We start from the raw sequence: 22,103 nt of genomic DNA on the forward strand, positions 1-22,103 counted from the left end.
CTCATACGACCATGGTTCGTAAAGGTCCTCTCATACGACCTTCAAACACCCATGGATATCCACCCTGAATATAGTTCTCAAAGGTCCTTTCATCAAGGTCCTTCGAACGCTCATGTATGTCCACCCTCAACGTAGTTCATAGAGGTCCTCATACAGCCTTCGAACATTCATAAAAGTTCGAGATGGCCCCGCTCGAGTCGAGTAAGGATCTCCGATATGACAGCTCCTCGACCCCCAAGTCATCAGCTCCTCGCTAAGCTCAAGAACCATGTATTCATCCTATTTCAAGAATATATTCTAAGTACAAAAGTCCTTCCAAAAAGGAAATTAGACCCTCCTCGAAATCTTGGATTTATTAGCTTGGGCGAGGTTTAAGATGCCCCTCGAGGTACACGGGGCTCACCAGACCCTAAATACCTCGAGCGAGGTTAAAAGACGCCCCTCGTGGTACACGGGGTTCACAAAACCCTGAAAATCTCGAGCGAGGTCCAAGATGTCCCTCGGGGTACACGGGGCTCACCACACCCTAAACACCTCGAGTGACATCCAAGATACCCCTCGAGATACACGGGGCTCACTACACCGCATAAAGACCTACACTTAGGCACTTCACCCAGATCAAGTGAAGGATACTCCAAAGTCACACAACTACTGGAGTCGACGCCGGTTAAGTGCTATGACGTCACGACACCCCTTGAGATACATGGGGCTCATTATCCCCTAAGACATCTCGAGCGCGGTCCAAGATGCCCCTCGAGATACATAGGGTTCATGATCCCCTGATATTATCTCGAGCGAGGTTCAAGACGCCCCTCGAGATACATGGGGCTCATTATCCCCTGAGACAGTGAGGTCCAAAAGGCCCTTCGAGATACATGGGCCTCACTAGCCCCTGAGACATCTCGAGCGAGGTCCAAAACGCCCCTCAAGATAGATGGGGCTCATTATCCCCTGAGACATCTCGAGCGAGGTCCAAGACGCCCCTCGATATACATGGGGCTCATTATCCCCTGAGACATCTTGAGTGAGGTCCAAGACGCCCCTCGAGATACATGGGGATCATTTTCCCCTGAGACATCTCGAGCGAGGTCCAAAACGCCCCTCGAGATACATGGGCTCATTGGCCCCTGAGACATATCGAACGAGGTCCAAGACGCCCCTCGAGGTACATAGGGCTCACCAGCCCCCAATTCATCTCGAGAAGGTACCATCCCTCGAGTTCCTTGGCCTCACCAGCCTTTTACTCACCTCAAGGAGGTCTCATATACCTCCTTGGACGAATTCATCTCGAGGAGGTTTCATGTACCTCCCTCAATCTCTTGGGCTCATTAGCCCGCGGTTTAGCTTACAAATATTTAATATGCACCCCTCAACCTCTTGAAAGAGTGGCTTCGCCTATAACTCAATGTGAAAGAATGCCTCACATTAGGAGTTATGCGTGGGGCTAATTGGTTGAAAAGGGGGTCACATAGGCGAATTGCTCGGTCTCCATAACGCGCTTTGTCACTCCTAGAGTAAGGTGGATAATGATCAGGTTCTCAACAAAGAAAATGAACTAAAAAAGTTAAATGGCTCCTGATGTGATTTTTGTTGGCGGTTCGAACTCTTTTTGTGTTTTTATAAATTTATGGACGAACAACAATAATAATAAAAGGGATAGGCTCTTAAATCGCAGTTTAAGAGGTTCTCTTGTGAGTCTCGGCTCCAAGATCACACAAAGTCGCGGTTTGTGTATTTGAACTCTCAGTTCTATGCAAGCACAAGCTTAACACTTTTCTTAAACTCAACAAAACTTATTTTATTAATGAACGAAAAAGCCTTTATATAGTACAAGATTCCTAACTTATCTAGTAAAGCTTAAAGGATAAACAAAAATAACCAACAAACTTACCTATCTTTATCTTAAAGGATAAAGATAAATAACAACCTAATACTTATCTCTAATTCACACGCCTATTTAAAGATAATTATAAAAATAAGACTTCTAATTAGACTAAATGACAAGGAATTAGACTCCTAAATATAATAGGATTCCTTTATCACTTAAATACTTAAATTAAAGCAATTAAAATTAATTAAACTACTAGGACTTTCGCACAGTGGTTGGCACTGTCTTGCATATAGTGACCTATGTTTTCGTACTTGATGCTCCTTATATGCATCAGCTCCTCAACCAACCAAACATTTACAAATAATGTTTACCGGCACGATATCATTAGGGTAAAGGTACTCTACTCCATCTCACTACTGCAGCTAGCGTAGCCTAGCCCGAAAATTTGAGTACGGTAGTTTTCGAGCTTCGAGCTATACAAACAGAAAACCTTCAATCGTAAGTGAGCTCGAGCTACTCACTTTCTCCCTCAGTCGAGCTAGCTCACTTCCTCCCTCGGTCGAGCTACTCACTCGCTCCCTTGGTCGAGTTACTCCCTCGGTCGAGCTACTCCCTCGCTCCCTTGGTCGAGTTACTCACTTCCTCCCTCGGTCGAGCTACTCACCTCGCTCCCTTGGTCCAGCTACTTACCTCGCTCCATTGGTCCAGCTACTCATTTCCTCCCTCGGTCGATCTAGTCACATCGCTCCCTTGGTCGAACTACTCCCTCGATCGAGCTACTCCCTCGCTCCCTTGGTCGAGCTGCTCACTTCCTCCCTCAGTCAAGCTACTCATCTCGCTCCCTTTGTCGAGCTACTCCCTCGGTCGGGCTACTCCCTCGTTCCGTTGGTTGAGCTACTCACTTCCCCCCTCGGTCGAGCTACTCACTTCGCTCCCTTGGTCGAGGTACTCCCTCGCTCCCTTGGTCGAGGTACTCCCTCGCTCCCTGGATCGAGCTACTCACTTCCTCCCTCGGTCGAGCTACTCCTTCGCTTCCTTGGTCGCGCTACTCACTTCCTCCCTCGGTCGAGCTACTCACTTTCTCCCTCGGTCGCGCTACTCACTTCCTCCCTTGGTCGCGCTACTCACTTCCTTTCTCGGTCGAGCTACTCACTCGCTCCCTTGGTCAAACTACTCCCTCGCTCCCTTGATCGAGCTACTCACTTCCTCCCTCGGTCGAGCTACTCACTTCCTCCCTCGGTCGAGCTACTCACTTCCTCCCTCGGTCGAGCTACTCACTTCCTCCCTCGGTCGAGCTACTCACCTCGCTCCCTTGTTCGAGCTACTCCCTCGCTCCCTTGATTGAGCTGCTCACTCACTCCCTTGGTCGAGCTACTCACTTCCTACCTTGGTCAAGCTACTCCCTCGCTCCCTTGGTCGAGCGTAAAAGTTGTTTCGGATAAAATAGTCTATGTAATTCCGCTCAACACACGATCTTCGTAGTCTTCTAACGCATAATGAGCGTGGGGCTAATGTTTGGGCCCAAAATATGGCGAGCCCAATAACATATAACAAGGTGAAAATACCCTTACCGGGAACTAAGCCTCACACAATAGCTCATAGCCTTGCTAGGCCCATAATCATAGAAGGGACGAGAATACCCATGTTGGAAATACAAGTCACAATTCACATCTTAAACAACCCTCTATAAATAGGGAACGCATCCCCATAACTCAGGTATCGAATCTCGGCCACTTGAGAACTCTCACTACTTTCTCCATCCACAAAGTTATTTACTGACTTGAGCGTCGGAGGGACGTTCTGGGGGTACCCCGGGGTAGGTTTCCTTATTTTGCAGGATCATAGTTGTCCAAACAAGGCTTGCTTGAAATGGACGGGGCACAGCCCTAGACGACTCCCTAAATATCATATCCTAATTTTTTTTACCCCCGAAACAAATCTAATTGTAGGAAACTGATAACCCTCTCTCCAGGCTTGCAAATTTACTTTGAAGACAGCGCTAAACAATTGGAATGATATCAATTTAGTGCAGAAAAGAAGAGCCTTACCCAGATGATATTTTAACACCCTCAATCCTCTAGTTTGGCTTTGTACAAAATGACTCGCAGACGCACAAGTACAACGTTCACAAGCACTTGACAACAATTCATGAACTGATGTAATTACGATTTTAATTTGCTTCAACATGATTTCTTCAATCTCAATTCCTCCACGGACTCTTTGAATTGAGTTACAAAAATGATTTTTACAACTATTGTACATCTTACAAATAAAAAAAACTCATATGAACCCGTTGCACACTAATTAGTATGCACATAATAGAAGTTATTTAGGGTGTAATGATTACAATTTCTAGTTTTTTGTCTTTCTTTCTACCTAGATTCTTGCCTTTTCAGTTTATCTCTCATAATTGCTTCATTTTTCCTTTTTTCAAGTCCTTACTCTGTTTTTCAGTTTTTGTGATATAGTTGATTGTACAATTGAACCTGTTATAAAAAATTAGGATTATATTGTCAGTTTCGATTATATTGTCAAGTTCAATTGAGCAGATTTCATTGGCAAACGTGAAAACAAGAAGTGTTGCACTTATTTAGAAACGGAGGAAGTATTTGTTTATGATATGGTGTATCTGATTCTGACATAGTTATTTCTATGTATTATAATTGATTGTACAATTGAACTTGTTATAGAAGACTAAGATAATATTGTCAGTTTCAATATAGTGTATTTGTATGTGATATAGTGTGTTTCTCTGTGCTCCAGTGTTTCTTTTGGCAAGAGCTATAGTGTTTATTTGTGATAGTGTTTCTTTGTGATATAGTTTATTTGTTTGTGATATAGTGTATTTCTCTCTTATATAATTTATATGTTTGTAATATAGTGGGTCTCTATGTATAATAGTAATATGTATCCCGATTCACGCGCGTGAGCATGGTGCACACTAATTTTACTGTGAACCAAATCCACACAAGTCAGATGGTCTTACCAATGGATCATTTTACATTGGATACAAAAACTTGTGGCTAAAATCTCTTAATCAATATAATAGATTTTCGATATTAAGTAATTAAGTTTACACCACTTACCATCTCAATTAGTTTACTAGTTACTTTTTTTTGGAAAAAAAAGTCTTACAACAAAAAATTCTCAACCCTTCCCCCTTTTCTCCATCCCTTGATTTATTTCTAATTTATTTCAATTATGGTCAAACAAATAAATGCAAAAATTATTCAAATTCAAGGGTTCAGATCAAATCAAATTAGTACCCATTACCCAAGGGTTAAGATCAAAACAATTTAGCAGCCGAAACGTCGAAGTAACCACACTCTAAAACATCAAGGTTTGTTAAGAAGATGAAAGATTAAGAAATAACCTCTAGAAAAGATAGAGCAATTGAAAGGATGTGAGATAGCAGATCGGAAAATAAAAATCTCATTATCTTTCTTTCTACAATCAATCTGGTAAAAAACTACCTACTTTTAATTTAAAATTAAGCAACTACCCAAATCTAATATCAAGAAAAAAAAAACAGTCCATTTTTCTAAATATAGTGACCAATTTAATACATTCAATAATTATAATATACTCCCTCCGTCCCAAAATATAGTTCCCATTTCCCTTTTTTCACGATAATTTATGTAAGTAGGATCTAAGAGAGATAGTAAAGATTTTTTGTTTATTTAAATAAATGTTGTATGGGAAAAGATGATTTTAGGAGAGAGAATGGAGAATAATTGGTAAAAGAGCATTAATTGTAACATTTTGGTTGAATAAACAAAGGAAAAAACAAATTTCAAGAAGCAAATAAATGATGAGACACGGTTTTTCTAGACAAATTACGAAAAAATGTGAAACTAAATATGAAAATGGGAACTATATTTTGGAGCACCCAAAATGGAAATGGGAACTATATTTTGGGACGGAGAGAGTAATTCATTTACTGGCTAGTTTAAGTCATTTAGTGAATAGCTTAACTCATTCAATGAGACTACCTATTTATTTTTTTTAATTGTATGTTATAGTTCGAGTTTCAAGGGTAAACAAAAGAAGAAAATTAAAAGGAACAACTAGGTTGATGCAAAATGCCTAAGGATATTGTTAGGTTAGAGTGGCTGGAATCAGCTTATTAAGAAAATATAGGCTTCAATTTGTTAAAATTAGACTGCCTACTATGATAATTTTATGTTCTTTTTGAAGAAAACTTCGTCTTGTTCTTCCTTTTTTTTTATTACAACACTAATACATCATCTTTTACAATTTCAATAATGTACAGCGGGCACATTGTGCAGCATTGGCGAACCACGCATACTGCTCTCATGGGGTTATCATCGACCATCCGCAACGCAACCAAGCTAATCTCGGCAAGGAAAAGCAAAGCTGCATAGAATTGCATCCATATTTACAATGTTGGAAGGGTCAAACTGATACCGGGACTCATTTTTCACTTTCTTGGTACAACACTACCCCCCAACCAAAGCCATCCTCTTCTCATAATATGTTGCTGAGGCTAAGGCACAGCCAATGCCTTGTGACAAATTGCCAAAATCGATAACCAATCATTTCATTGATTAACGAGCTGGTAACCACAAATAACCATCACAATCAGTTCTTGTTTTAAGTCAATCCAGAAGATGATCTCCGCCATTGCTTCTTTTTTTGGTTTAGTTTGAATGGACTCCAGGTCTTTCGTCGCTTTGAAGTCTCACAAAAGAGACCGGAGGCTAGAGCCTGTTGAAGCCACAACTCAAACTCTTCTTCATCTTCATCCATCATTTCTGCATCCAATCCCCAAGGAAATCTGCTCGAATTTGAGCGAGTTGTCTTCTCCAAACCAACCATGTTTACATGGAAACTTGGACGATGGGTATTGGGTCTACAAGCCATCCCCTGTAAGCAGTTTTATCTGGTTAGAGACTGACCACGTCAATCGAGTTTACTTTACAGCCACATGCAATACAATATGTCGGGTATGACTTCTGAGATTACAATCAGCAAGACTCCTACATACTATGGAATAAGGCAATTGAGATGGTAAAGAGTCATGATACAACCAAATTAACCCCACAGTTTCTCACTTCTGTTAGAGGCAGGGGATGAGGGAGAGGAAATGAAAGAGAGGAAATCCAAAAGGACACTAACATTTGAGTAACTTCATGAAGTTGTTAAAGAAAGCAATTGCCCAACTCATTTTTGCCAATTCTGAATGTCATTGATCCACAACTAAACCAATTGACAGTTTGCTCACCAAGTGTATCCACCAAACTTTTTGCTTACCTAAGGTAAAAGGTTCACTATGAAGGGGAAAGAAACTAATCTTGAGTAAACGAAAGAGTGGTATCCTCTATAATGGCCTGCATACAAATTAACCAGCATCCTAATGAGATCTTGCCAAAATCTAGAAGGCTTCTCAAGAGTTTCAATCATACTAAATTTCCAATGTGGGACATAGATAGAGCATCGCATTCTCACTTACCTCAAAACTGAATATGCTGGTCAATTTCAACTATACAACCATAATTGTATCCTCTACAAATATCAACCCTATGCAATAGCTTAGACTACTTACGTAATGGTAATGACCAAAACTTAAACTTGGGCAGGGGGAGGGGTATGCTATTATTAGAACATTGGAAAATGGATAGTAGACATATAGTACTCATACGGATGTAACTAAATCATCGCATCCTCTACAATAATAGACGAATACTACTATGTCCAGTGTGCTAGATGCCTAGACCAGCCTTAAAGATGATTCATATAAAATAGATTAATCAGTTGCATGAGCAGATTCGCCGTTATTGACTTAGAGAGCGCTGATTATTCTTAACCTGGACAAAATGCAATGCAAGCTTCATGAACAAAGTGAGTAATAATACCTGACAGATGGCCCATTCTGACACATCAAATATCTTACTTTCAGCACACACAAAGGCACGTGGAATTTCTATCTGGCAGCAGACACACCATAAAGTGTACAGTTAGCAACATATATATCCAACACCAACCAGATGAAATTTCATAGCTACATTGTGCAAAACAAAACAATACAATGTGTAATTGAAGTTACTTCATCCGTTTCATAATATTTGCAACACTTTCTATTTCGGGATGTTTCAAAATATTTGCAACACTTTTTTTCTTTCCTTTTTTAGTAAGTTTAGGAAGCTGAAATTACTTAAATACCCTTACTTTCCCCTAATCTAAAACAATTAAACTACCTAATCATTCCTCTAACTACTCCATCATCTTCCACACACCAACATTCTTTCACCCCACCACCCCCACCCCCACCACAAAAACCCAACCCATTCTCCACCACCTCCACTCTCTCTCCTCCCTCATACCCTCGATGCCACTCTCTCTCCTCCCTCATACCCTCGATGCCACTCTCTCTCCTCCCTCAGACCCTCGACGCCACTCTCTCCTCCCTCACGCCACTCTCTCTCCTCCCTCACGCTGCGAAGTCGAGCCTGCTTCCACCACCACTACGACCGTTACGAAGTCGAACAAAACCACCACCATTGCGAAGTCCGCTGCGAAAACGAAGCCGAACAGATCTAAGCACCACTGCGAAGACGAACGAGACCTTTCTCCTTCTTTCTCTCTCTTTCGTTCTCCTTCTTTCTTGCTCCTTCGATCTCCTTCTTCCTTTGTCTTTGATCTATTTTTGGTTAGATCTGTAATGTGGTTAGATCTTTCTATAATTTGGTTAGATTAGATCTGTTTTTTTTTAATTTGCTCATATACTTCGTTAGAAGATGAAGATCCGTTTTCTTTTTTTGAATTTTTGTGGTTCTGATGGTGTTGGCGGGGTCGTTGTGGTTGTGGTTGTGGTGGTGGTGTTGGCGTGGTGGTTGTGGTGGTGGGTGTTGGCGGGGTAGGTGTGGTGGTGGTTCTAATGGTGGTGATGGGATGGTTGTGGTGGTGGTTTTGGCAGGGTGGTTGTGGCGGTGATGTTTGCAGGGTGGTTGTGGCGGTGATGTTGGCGAGGTGGTTTGGATGGCTCTGGTGGTGGCGGTGGCAAGATGGTGGCGGCTGGCGGTAGTAGGGTGGTGATTGAAATATTATTAATTAGTCTAATTACATACCCCTTCCCATCTGATTGTATACTAAGAAAAATTGCCTCAGAATCCGCAATTTGAAAAGTGTTGCAAATATTATGAAAAGGAGATAGTATTAGCAAATGATGGCAATATTCACTGACCAAATATACAAACGCTATAGATATGCATAATTGTAATTTGCAAATAAAAGTAGATAGCTAATTTCCAACAAAATCATTACAAGCAGTAACATGATTGGTCATAGCAAATGAAGGAAAAGCTAGTAAAATGTCAAAGATTAGCTTCATGTAAGGTGGGAACGTATGAAGCAATAACCTGGTTATCCAACAACTAACACACCAAGAATCTCAGTTTCAAGATATAATAGACATTTAAGGTTCAAAGCATTTGTTGTGGTGCAAGATTAATAACAAACTGCAGTATAGTTTAAATAGATGAACACAACATCATCCAAACCACATGCTCTACAACTATATTTTGAAGAAGTGGATGAGCGGATGAGCCTGTACCAAACAGAATTTCATCTTTCATCACCTCCTATTAGACTTAAGTTGATAACTGCACATATTGTATTAGTACCCCGCTAATACCACCACCATTATGGCCACAAGGTTTATATCATTATATTCTCACGTCTTTCCTTTATTCATTGGTCCCAAACCTAGTTTTCACATAGACAATGATTCCCATAAACCTCACAAGCTACTGAATACCCTAGTAGTAATGTTCATTAACAGAATTCAGTCTTCTAATGAGAAACTTCAGCCACCTACTTATCCTGACAGTAGAGAAGTAGAAATGAGAAACCTTTTTTCTGAATCAACAAGAAAAAAACAAATATTGATGAATCCAACTATATACTTAAATAAATGGTGAGCTTCTTAAATCGAGATCAGTTGATGACCCCTCTGGTTCATTGATGGCGTGTTCAGTTAGACTTCATCAACAATTGCTCAATGGCAATTTCTATATCGGACAGAAAAACTTTGCAGTATCTGCTAAGTTCTGTCATGGGTTTCTACACCAGGCATTTTGGCTATTGCTAGATGCAAATTGCGTTAAGCATAAGCCCATAGGATTAGGATCATTAATAAAAATTCAGTACTATAGATGGTTAAGGGACTTAGAAGAAGGGACGAACTCCTTCAGTCGTTAATTATGTAATTTGGCTTATTACCATACTGAAGTCAGTAGTCACATAACATTTATAATGCAACAGTAGAAGATTATTGCAATTTGGCCATTGCTGGTAGCCGATTGGGTTAGGCATAAGCCAATCTGAGGAGGACCATATATAAGAATTCAGTACTATAGTTGGTTAAGGCTTTAGGATGGGATGTCTAGCCTCCTTCAGTCATTAATTATTTAGTTTTAGTTAGTTCCATAGTGGATTCAGAAGTCACATAACATTAGTAATGCCACGACAGCAGATTATGATAAGCTTATTAAAAATAGAAAGAACGGAGAAGGTGAAGCGATTCAGCAGATTATCAAAAGCTTACTAAAGAATAGATAGAACGGAAAAGGTGAAGCGATTCCTGGAATTAATACATCGACCTAACACTATTTTTGTTCATTTAAATTTAAAGTTAAGTCCTTCCTTGGTTTAGCTCAATTCGCCACAACAGAGTAGCTATAGTTCAATTTACTCTACTATAACTCTTTGTCAAGCACTTTGGCGGAAATATAGGCAGCAGTACAATGCATTGTATACTAACTGAAACTCAAAGAAGAACACAGTTTGCATTAGAGGTGGAGCACCTCCAAGATCATGTGTATGTGAGTTGTGAAGAGAAGCAGCTTTCAAGCTTCATTTTGCTATTTCAAAGGGGAATCAAATGTTAGCTCAAGACTATCTCAAAGGAAATATTATGGAAATCTCTGATGGAAATATTAAGCCAACGCAATCCATTTAGAATTCCAAACTAACTTTTGCAATTATCTGAGATGTGGGGCCAGTGGACATCAAACTTTCGTTCATTATTAAGGAGAGCATGAGATCAGCTTAGTCAATGAAACAATCCATTACGAAAGATGCTATACGGAGAATCACCAAGGAACGCAAGCATATTTCTAATTTGGACAGATATTTATGGTTATTTGAGGTCAAACATACCTTTTGAGGTCCACTAAAAACCAAAGATCCTTTGTATTCAACCCAACCATCTCCATCCTTAGCTTGATGATATTGACAGCAATCCTGTGATGAAAACAGTTAATAAATTAGAGATAGATTGTGGCAGATACAACTCCATCTCCTCAAGTATGCTAGAGAGAAGATACACAAGCACAGATATACACAGGCGCACCTGACACCATCTTGCCTTGGCCTTAGACCGATTAGTACAAACCCATATGTGTGAATTGCCACATTTTGTGCATTGTATCCGCCTTGATTCCTCTGTGAAAAATTCACGTGCTTCCTGAGTAGGCCACAGTTTCATGAGATGTGACAGCCTGATGGTTTTTTCTAGAGGTAAGAAATGACTATGCAAGCAATATAAATTGGATGGTGAGAGTTTAATAAAAGCCACTGAGTAGTAACATCCACCTTAGGTTATGATTGAAGCCCTTTAAAAAAGATCACAGAGGAATAAGACACAAAGGAACCACAAATTCAAGGGACAAAGCATGATTTTCAATCACATCATATAGTTGCATATAAAATTGCAAATTAGCGTTTCCATCAATGAGTTCCTGATTCTTTAAATAAACAAGGAAGAGGATAAGAATAAAAGGGATTCAGTTTGGACACACGTATTGCCATGCTCACATAGAATACGTGGCCACAAAGTCGGCGATCAGGGAAACTAATCCAGAGCTGATAGTGCAAAAGCCAGTAGCAAAAGGAAAGTGTTACTGACAGGAATGAAGGCTGTTGCGCCAATTACATGACTAGAATGGTTAGATATCAAAACGTATCACAGGTTCACATAAACAAGGAAGAGGAGAAGTACCAAAGGGACTCGGCTTGGTCACGTATATTGCCATGGTGCACATAAAATATGTGGGCAACAAAGTCAAAGATCAGGGAAACTAATCCATGACTGATATAGTTAATAGGAGAGTGTAACTGAATTAGGAAGGAAGGTTGTTATGTCCAATTACATGAGTCGACTGGCAGAAAACATTATCTATGAAAGCTTAATGAGTTCTCAAAAGTTTCCTTCCACCACAAACCAAATCCCACAAAATGCAAACTTAGTTTCTTTCTAAACTGTGATGCTTGTATTGCCAATAAATTTCCACTAAGCATGCCTTTCCCTTTTTTATGGAGAGGAAAAACAATAGATTGACATGGAGCATGATCAAAGAATCAAGGTGTGTTCAACTGAATTTCACTTATTTGAACTTAACTTATTGTAATTATGAATCATACTAGCTTATCTTTTCTGAAACAAACTAAATTTTGTTGAACAAATCACACAGTTAAGAGTATAGTGGCCATAATATGCAGCAGATATTTTTTTAACAGATTATGAAAACTCTTATTTCGCAGCAACTAATCCAACTTACCTGATTTGAAGTGCTAGGAGACTTTTGGGAGATGTTCTTATATTCCTCCTTCCTCAGTTGTTCATCATAATCTCTTCTCTTGGTAGAATCCGCTAATACCTACAATTTGTAATGAGATCAATTGCAAGGACTTGGATACAAACAAAGACGATTTCCTCTTGCCAGTCAAGACAGCTTCGAGTAATATGTGGCTTGTAATGGCATCTAAGTAAAACAAATGGACTGAATTCAGAAGCTTAATCTAGCAAGAGAACCATAATACTTACCTCATAAGCACACTGAAGCTTCTTGAATGATTCACTCGCTTGCGGACTTCCCATATTTTTATCAGGATGCACAAGCATGGCCTGCACAACAGAGAGAATGAGTAGGCATAACGGAGACTACAAGCTCAAAAGAAATACTGGCCCACCTTGTTATGAGAAGCAGTTGAAAAAAAAACGGTGAAGTGAAAGAAAAAATTATTTTATAGATGTCAGCCAACAATCAACCTTGCGTGGAAACATCAAACAAACACATACTTCCAGAAAATCCTCCGAATTTCCAAGCAACAGTACAGAAAGCAAATGTGCTGCATGAGGAGATGCACAGAAGATGACATGCCATGGAAAAAAGTGGCAAACAATACTACCGTTTCTAGTAGATACATCTTTTCTGCACTATTGATGCAACAGAAGATTCATCAATTAATAAGAGCTCATTTCCCAGCAGAAAAACTCTGGCAACTTATAAATCTATAAGATTGCAGTTCGACAAATGTCAATATATATATTTATCTAATATCCCACATAGGAAAAGTTTTACAGAGAGAAAAGGTTAATTGTAGATTAAAAAACAAAATAGCTTTAGATTTACCTTTTTCCTATATTCCTTTTTCAAAATTACAGCATCAATCTTCTTGTGGCGCGAAAATCCCAATGCTTCATAGTGATCAGCACTGCTGAGTATCCTTTTCATTTCAATTGATGAACATCTGTCTTCTTTGACCACCTGACTAGGAGAAACTTCTTTCTGATTTTTCAGAACCGCTGTAGTATTAGAAGTTGTTCTACTAGATGTTTTACTGGCTGTTTTTCCAGCTGAAGTAGTCGCAGACTGCTCTTCAGATTCATCAGATGGAATTGAAAATTCACATTCTCCAGAAAAGTTATCCTCTGTAAATGCTTCTGATCCTTTGTGCTCCTCGAAACGCGTACTCTCATTTAGAGTATCACACCATTGCAACAGATAATTAAAAGCATCATTTGACAAGAAGGCTAGGTTAATTGCAAGGAAAGGGCCAGCCAATCCTATTCGTACTTTCACACAATATATAGAATACAGCAATGCCATCAGGACCACCAATCGTGCATGATTTAGGGAAAACAAATAACCTGCATCATAAAAGTTTTTTTTCAAAAAGGGTTAAATTCTGTTCACAAAATAAAAATGCACAGCAAAGTTAGCAACAAAAAAAAAAAAAAAAAGATGTTAAACAATAAAGTATTACATTATTGCTATTCTCCACAAATAGAATTTACTGTTAAAGTCATACATTGGCTGTGTTTCCGATCTTGAGCATGGTTTTTAGTAACTGTATTTATTTACTAGGAACAGAAGTTTAGTTCAAAGAAGCAGATCTAGAAAAAGTTTAATGGGGCAACAAAAATCACATCCTAATTCCTAGGAAAATAAATCAATGCAAAGGTTCTCAATCCAACCTTCAGGGAGAAAATTTAATGATACTACAGAATTTCAACAGAAGAATTCATAGTAAGTTATTTTAGCTACATCATATTCCAAAGGACTAGCTTCATGGGAAAGGAACAGGAAGCAGGATATATATGGTATATATCCATTTATAATGAATGTAGCTACATAAATAATACTGATTAGACCAATGCAAATTAAAATATAGACTTCCCACAGAGATGATAGAAGATACACAAAATTGAGATAGGAGAAAGGGCAGGGGAGCAACCCAAAGGGAGGAGGAGATAGCACGAGAAAAAAATTATTAAACCAGATTATGAACAACATACTCTGGTTAACAACCTACTTTTCCTACCTTCTACTGTTGATACATTAGCTCTGTTAAAACTTAAAAAATGCGAACTACGTTAAAAGGGGGCTTGCCAAGATTCTCTTTCATGCAGCTATAGTTAAAACCTTTCTTTAGAAAACAGTAGACCATGTTGGAAACATATTTTACCAAATTATCATTATTAACTAAATCAAGAATTTGTGGCATGTTTTGGTAATGGCAGTAAAAATACCACTAATGCTGTTATACTGGACAGAGACTAAGATATCTTTTAGTCAAATCAGCTTCAAATTCAAAAGCCTTTAAGGTTCAGCCGTTCGGTAGTATTTCTCGAAGAGACTGAAACTGTATAAATGAAGGGAAACTATATGGCAATCATCAAAGAGCATTCAATAACACATCATAACAAGAAAATCTAAATGCATGTGTCACTGCCATATTACCCTCTGCAGTTGCAGCTTTCTTTCAACAACCAATTGGCAAATGCTCAAATCCAACTTATTATAGGCTCTGTTTCTCCAATTCTGCTAAACTTAACTTCATTCTGCTGGACCAAACTTAAATTGTAAACTTCGGGTCCGTTTTATTCCAACTCATTATGACTAATCAAAACTAATCTGAACATTATTGAGTCTAATGATGCCTAATATAGTATCATCCAGATTTATACTGCTCTTTGCCCTGAAAACCCTAAGTGGCTATGGAGTTCAGGTGTGGAATAGACACTCTATTCCTAAACATGGATTCATTCTATGGTTGATGATGAAGCAGAAGCTTCCTACAAGAAGTAGACTGGCTACTTAGGGTGTCTCAACTACCACTGATTGTTGCCTCTGTGAGGTAGGGAGGAAACTCACACCCATTTATTTTTTGAGTGCTCTATCAGTGCTGACTGTATGCTCAAGATCATGAGGTGGCTTGGCCTACAGAGACCTGTGCATAATGTGCATAGACTGATATAATGGGTTCTGAGGAATTGCAAAAATAGCATCTTCAGGAGGAAGACATACTTTGCTGCCACTTGCTATCTCATCTGGAAGTGTAGGAATGCAGCTCTATGTGAGGGGAAAACTCCAGATATTGACACAATGGTTTCTCTTATACAGTATACAGTTAGAAATCAAATTGTACAGATTCATGGAAAGAAAGTGAAAGCTATAGATCTTGCTTGGTTATATGCATTATAGTTTGGTTTGCTGTATAGTTTCTTCAGGCTAGCCTGTTAGCCTAGTTTGTTGCTGAGCTGCTGGGAAGAAGAGGCCTTCCTAGAAGGGTTGTTCTCTTCCAGCTTTTGAGGCTCTAGGTTGTAAATTGTTTTGAGTGCAGTCTATTCTTTCTTACCTCTCAAAAAAAAAAAAATCTGAACTCTGAATTTATCTTAGCTTCTCTTAAATTATTTGAACTTATCTAAACTTATTGAAGTTGAATTAATAAGGCGTTAGAACTTCTTGGAACTTATAACTTAACTTATCTTAACGTATTTGAACTTATCTTAACTAATCTGAAATAACTTTGGTCTAAAATAAGAAAAACTAAGTTGAACTGAACATAGGCTTATTGTAGTTGAGCCAAGGTACCACACTTACATGTTGAAAAAAATTTAAATGGTTGTTTTAAAAACAATGTGAATGAGAAGAAGTAAAACATGATCAATAATAACAATTATCATTCAAGTGGTGGTAACATTATAATTGTAATTTGTCACTACTATGGACTCCATTCATTACTATGATTTTACAAGTTAGAACCAGTAAGGAAATTATGTATGAAAAATGTAGAGCTATTATACTCATAATCAAGATGAAGAAGACCCTAGTGAACACACATATAAACAATCATGTTATGTTAGTATTAAGGAAGCAATCAATATGCTCATGTTGAAATTTAAGGAAGAAAGATACAGTATTAAGGAAAGTATGAATCTGCTCACAATGAAATTTCTGTAATTAAGAAAATATAAGTGAAAAGGCAACACGGGAAAAACATTATAAGCACAAAAATCAGAAAAGAATGCTTAATAGTGATTAAAATGAATAATAAACAGAGTATGTAATTATTGAAACCATCAGGAAAGTAGCAAGATAAAAATCAAACACAAAAAATTATGAATAAAAAGTCTCATAGCAACATGATTAATAGAAATACAATCTTTTCAATAACCAAAAATAGAACGAGCAGCATTCAGCAAATGAAATTTCATGTAGTAGTAACTATTATAATATTTGGTAAGTTCAACATTAATATAATTATAATAATTAACATAAATTAAGCTCGATATTACTATTACTATTGTCATTGTCATCATTTCACTACAGCTTATTGTTATAAGTTGAAAGGACTTATTAGCAATTAGCATGCGTATGGAAAAAAAGGAGGCCGTCAATAGTACCGGATTCTATGTATATCTCATTTACGGCAGCACAATAGGGTCCTAAAGTTCCCAAGAATCATTATTTCCTTCATGATAATGACAGATTGCATATTTTTGCTCCATGTTTGTTCCAGTCACAAAGATTGGGTAAATCAAGTAGGTTAGAAACTGAGCAAAAACTAGAAAAACTTCTCATCATTTACTGCACAGTTCTAAAAGTTGAGCAACTAAATGACCTTTTATACCGACAGAGTATATTTTGACACATACTCTGTCAAAATAACCAACTATCAGCTTCCACTAAATAAATTGTTAAATTGCTACAAGTAGAGCAAATGAAAAAGCAAATTAGCAAGCATATTAATTTATAAATGTAAGAAGAAAGATAAACGAAGATCTATCCATCCAATTCTTTCCACAATGATAAACTAGCAGGTATATATACAAGCTTTACCTCCAACTACGAACAATATTCCAGTGATCCAGAAGTTAGCATACATCCACAAAATTAAGATAGCAAACAGCCCTACAATAAAAATCCCAGGAGTATAGCCCAAGTATTGAACAGCAACTCCAGCAACTGCCTGTAAAAATTCATCCACAAATTCAAGTGCATCAAGTCACCGTCTTAATTGGTAGCAAGACTCAGGAGTCTTACCACACAAAAGAATTGGTCAGTTCAAGTCTAGATTGCCAACAGACAGCATTACATAACAAAAAAGTATTGCTGAGACTACTGAGTTTCAAACAGCATACTACCTCCATATAATACGACATAACCACAGGCAGTCTCATCTACTACAAAGGAGTAGCAAGGATGCAAATTATTTCATAAGGCTACAATAGGAAAGATAATAGCATAAGTATTCCCATTACATCAATATGAACCACAAGAAAGTACAAAAAAAACTCAAAGGTTACAAGTTGATGGCAAATGACTTCCAGTAAAATTGGCTAATCAGTATCTCAACAACCCAAGTCACCCAGAATCTAGTATTGGCCGTATGTGTAATAACTCCATTCCAACATAACTCTGAAACATCCAGGTTTGGACCATGAACTAATAATCCTAATAGTATCTAAAATGAGAGGCCCAACGAGAAGCAAATAATTATATGACCTGCACAAATAATCAAAATGCAGTAACAGTAACCACTAAACAGATATTATTCGGTATAATTGATAAAAATGTTCAGCGGCAATGATGACTTCAGTAACATAGATGGCATGACATCCATAAGTCTCATAGTCATTCAAATGACTGTAGGCCTTGTTTAATTTAGTTAACCTATCATGATGGAAGTTCTGCTTTAAAGAAAGGCAAAACCTGAGTCCACTACCAACAAAATTGACATCCGGCATTCCCAGGACTTCTGTTCACAGTTAACTTTCTTGATTGATGTTGTTTCTAAAAGTTAATTTATTCATACATTTGATACGACAGAGTTGATACCTTTCCTGAGATAAACATTTTACCACCTGTCTTTCCTCCTTATAAGATCACATCGACAAAGCATCAAAGCAAGGGAAAACTTACGTCCATTCTAAATTTGGAAATCTCATGGAAATTGCATAGATGAAAGAAAGGAGTGAGCAAGGTACTTGTATACTGATGAGTGATGATAGAGGAAATTGAGAACAAAGTAGAAGAAATAGGGGACAAAATGCAGAGCATAAAGTGATATATTCCCTTGCTACTTTAGAGCAGATGATAATTCTTATCATTAAGGGTGCATTCTCTTCCCCTTATAAAAAAATTTAGTGTCTAATAACTTCCAACAAGTTCAAACACTTTATAAAATAAGCTTCAACAAATTCATATAAGTTCAAATAAGTTCCAATAAGTTCAAACAAAATTTAAATATATTGAGAGAAGTCTGGGAAACATAAGGTAAAGAGAAATCATCCTAAATTATGTGTCAATCCCGTAGTACTTGGCAAGGAAGATAAGCAATATGCACGGAGGACCAATCAAGGTGCCATGGAACTGGACATTTGATGAATTTCTACACTTTTCAAGTAAAACGCCTTTTTACTCATAAAGTTCCATGAATTCTATTGTACATGATGCGGTAAAACTGATGCACCACTATGAAATTTAATGACCTGATAGCTTATGTCATCGTACATTATTTAATATCAAATATTTTTCCATGAATGACTAATGTGGAGCTTGCCATCTAAGTTGCACAAAGAAGGATATAGGTAAGGGTTCAAATTACGGGGATGGAAAATGGCAAGATTTCGACATTTTAGGACATGGGTACGCGTATTTGACTAGAAACAAATTGTACCGGGTACATAATTCTAAAGTGTGAACAGAGTCTACCAAGCAACAATTGACCTACCACCATGAATAAAGTTTAAGCGAGTTTGTAACATTCACACTTTAGGTTTTCACACCAGCCACTTACCTAAAGAAACCTATTCAAGGCAACTCTAACAAACCACCAAAGATTCATCATTCAAGCAACCAGAACATTCCCACACTATTTCTACAAAAAAAAGTCCCTACATCAGTAAAAGGGACAACGCAAAATAACCATAAGTTCCCATAGAAAAACTGGCATAATAAACCAGAGAAGCCTCAGTTCATAACCCATATGAACATGTTCATATTCATAAACGAGTACGATTGTATATTCAATAATGTCGAATATTGAATCAACAATATTGCCCATTGCTATGAGCATAGGTGCTATTAACAGGGCAGCCCTCCAAACCAACTGTTATCGAACTGAGTCACATGATGAATACTACAAATCTACAGTCCCCCTCTCCCAGGTTAAATTGTTCTATGAAATAAAAAAACATTAATAGCAATTACTATAATTAGGCTTACCAATTATAGTAATCTTGAACATTTCACATTAAGATGACAAAGAAATAAAATCCAAAACTTACCATGCTAATCAAGACATAAACTAAACAAGAAATGGAGGTCAAGCTCAAAAAACAACTCCACATAATAACCAGCAACGCCGCCGATTGAAGACCAAATAACGATTGAAAACCCGTAAAAAAGCTATCCTTCCAATAAACCAAGAGCATAACCACAAATCCCCATGATTTCTTGCAACCATTGCAAAGCATTGGCCAATGCCTATCAATGGCTCCCCAAACCCGATCTCTCATACAACTAGCCGTTGTTTTCGCAACTGAACACGCCTTCTTCTGCGATTGCAGCCATTTCCAACCTTGCTGAACCAATCCAATGTCCTCCATTATATAACCCTAAATCTAACGAGTTAAATTTCAGCTAAACTCCATGAAACATCGACCTAAATCACGGAAAAAATCGCAACCGAATATAATCAAATCTAGGTTTATCGCATCTAAGTGACAATGAAGACAATAAATAGCTATGATCCATCATAATGTGGGCGATTCAGAAAGTTTCTTGAATCACGCCGGAAGCGAGGAAGAGGAGAGAGAAAGTTGAGTTTGGTGCACCGACAAAAGAAAGGTGGAAGTGGCTTTAATTGATTCCTATAGAGAATGAATCAGAGTGTTAGGGCTTTTGATTTTGGGGGTTGCTTTTTTGTTTTTTTTGGTTTCAGCCATTTTCAGGGAGAACTCGTGATAAAGGTAGAGAAGTTCTGGTTGAAAAAGTTTAAATGGAGGTGAGAGAGAGAGAGAGAGAGAGAGAGAGAGAGAGAATGACAAAGGAAGGAATCAAAAAGAATGGCAAACATGTCTCACTAGCTAAGAGATTGTCATAGTAGTAAGTACCAATAATTTGTTTGTGGATTAGGGTGGTAATCTTTGTATCTATGTGGATTGTGGGGATTAAAATGGTCCCACTATGTTATGATATGCACTACTTTTTTTTTTAAGTAAGACTTAGTGTCATTGATCTTGTCTATAATAATGTTTCGATTTTGTTAGATGATGTCCTATTATTTTCGAGTTACGTCTTAAATACAATATATTTGTACTTCTATTTCTTCTCTTTTTCCTTCCCCCTTTCTCTTTCGTACCATCACCACCACGACCGGAGACACCGGCACTACCATCACAAGAACCAATGTAGTCGCACTACCAAGATCGTCGCCACCACCACCGATGCCTAAGATTTCCATTTTCACCCTCCTTTTCTCTCTCTCCTCATTCTCACCGATTCATTTTCTAAAAAAAAAAAGGGTGGCGTCTGCCATTGACGCCCCACCTCCGGCGTAGGCGTTTATGACAGGCGCTCCACCACAGGTTGAGGTGCCTACCAAAGACGGCTATAACGGTGGTGGGACGTCCGCGACAGGCGCATGTGGTGTTTCATAAAGAAAAAAATATAGGTGCTTGCCATGGACGCCTGTGGACGCATCACCAACGATGTAGGCGTCCATGTCATGCGCCTCCACTTGTGGTGGAGCGCCTGCCATGGATGCCTATATCAGAGGTGGGACTTCCATGGCAGTGGCAACACCTCCTTTTTAAAAAAAAAAAACCCTATTACAGGTGGAACGTGGGGATGCGGCATGAAGATGGTGAATTGGTGTAACGCCCCGACTTTTAAGCATCACTATTAGGTTAATTAATTACAAGGATTAGCAGCGGAAAACCTTCCTAGCTTAGTCGGTGCGTCACTGCCGTACTCTCCACACAGGAAAGTACAAGGCAACATTCTTTCACGTCACTAAACCTTTATAATAGTGGTAGTAGTTCTAGAAATATATATAAATAGCTTAAGCATAGTTGATGCTACGTAATCTAGTTATCATAAACTTGGATTACATAACCGTCATAGTCGCATGAATTAAAGTAATTTAATCCTCATTGCTACGTCATCCCATCTTCGTATGCATACCTAAAACAGAAAAACAAAACGTCATGAGTCGAGGCTTAGTAACATACTACTCTAACAACGTAAATTCATTTCAATTCATTTTATTTGCAAACAGGGAGAAGAGAATATAGTAAAACCATTTCATAAACATATACTTCAAATCAGGAATTTAAAAGTCATTTCTGTTCATATTATCTCCATTGTCACATTTCATTATCAGAAAACTTTCTTTGGTTACTTTGGCGAAGACAGAGAAGGCATATCCACCGAGGATATTCATCCCCCATCAGAAGGTGGCATATAATGCCATAATCATAACAGAAGGCAAAGCCACCGAGGATATTCATCCCCCATCAGAAGGTGGCATATAATGTCAGACATCATAACAGAAGGCAAAGCCACCGAGGATATTAATCCCCCATCAGAAGGTGGCATATAATGCCAAACATCATAACAGAAGGCAAACCTGATACATATTGATTAAGCATTCAAGAGCATTCAAAGAGAGAAACAAG

General features: G+C 38.2%; 1 protein-coding gene across 1 annotated transcript; it reads right to left on the bottom strand.

Annotated features, from left to right (window-relative positions):
• Nucleotides 1-5,978: 5,978 nt before the first annotated feature.
• LOC104907592 (hypothetical protein) lies at nt 5,979-20,482 on the bottom strand. Its single transcript, XM_010696547.3, has 9 exons — nt 19,710-20,482; nt 17,260-17,389; nt 13,267-13,784; nt 12,678-12,758; nt 12,412-12,510; nt 11,205-11,318; nt 11,012-11,095; nt 7,708-7,779; nt 5,979-6,718 (listed from the first exon to the last, which is right to left on the bottom strand). The coding sequence occupies exons 1-9, from the start codon at nt 20,028-20,030 to the stop codon at nt 6,446-6,448; spliced, it is 1,692 nt and encodes a 563-aa protein (XP_010694849.2). The 5' UTR covers nt 20,031-20,482; the 3' UTR covers nt 5,979-6,445.
• Between the last annotated feature and the right edge of the window lie 1,621 nt (nt 20,483-22,103).

Source organism: Beta vulgaris, chromosome 4 (assembly GCF_026745355.1).
Source record: "Beta vulgaris subsp. vulgaris cultivar EL10 chromosome 4, EL10.2, whole genome shotgun sequence".
In the NCBI taxonomy this organism is placed as follows: domain Eukaryota; kingdom Viridiplantae; phylum Streptophyta; class Magnoliopsida; order Caryophyllales; family Amaranthaceae; genus Beta; species Beta vulgaris.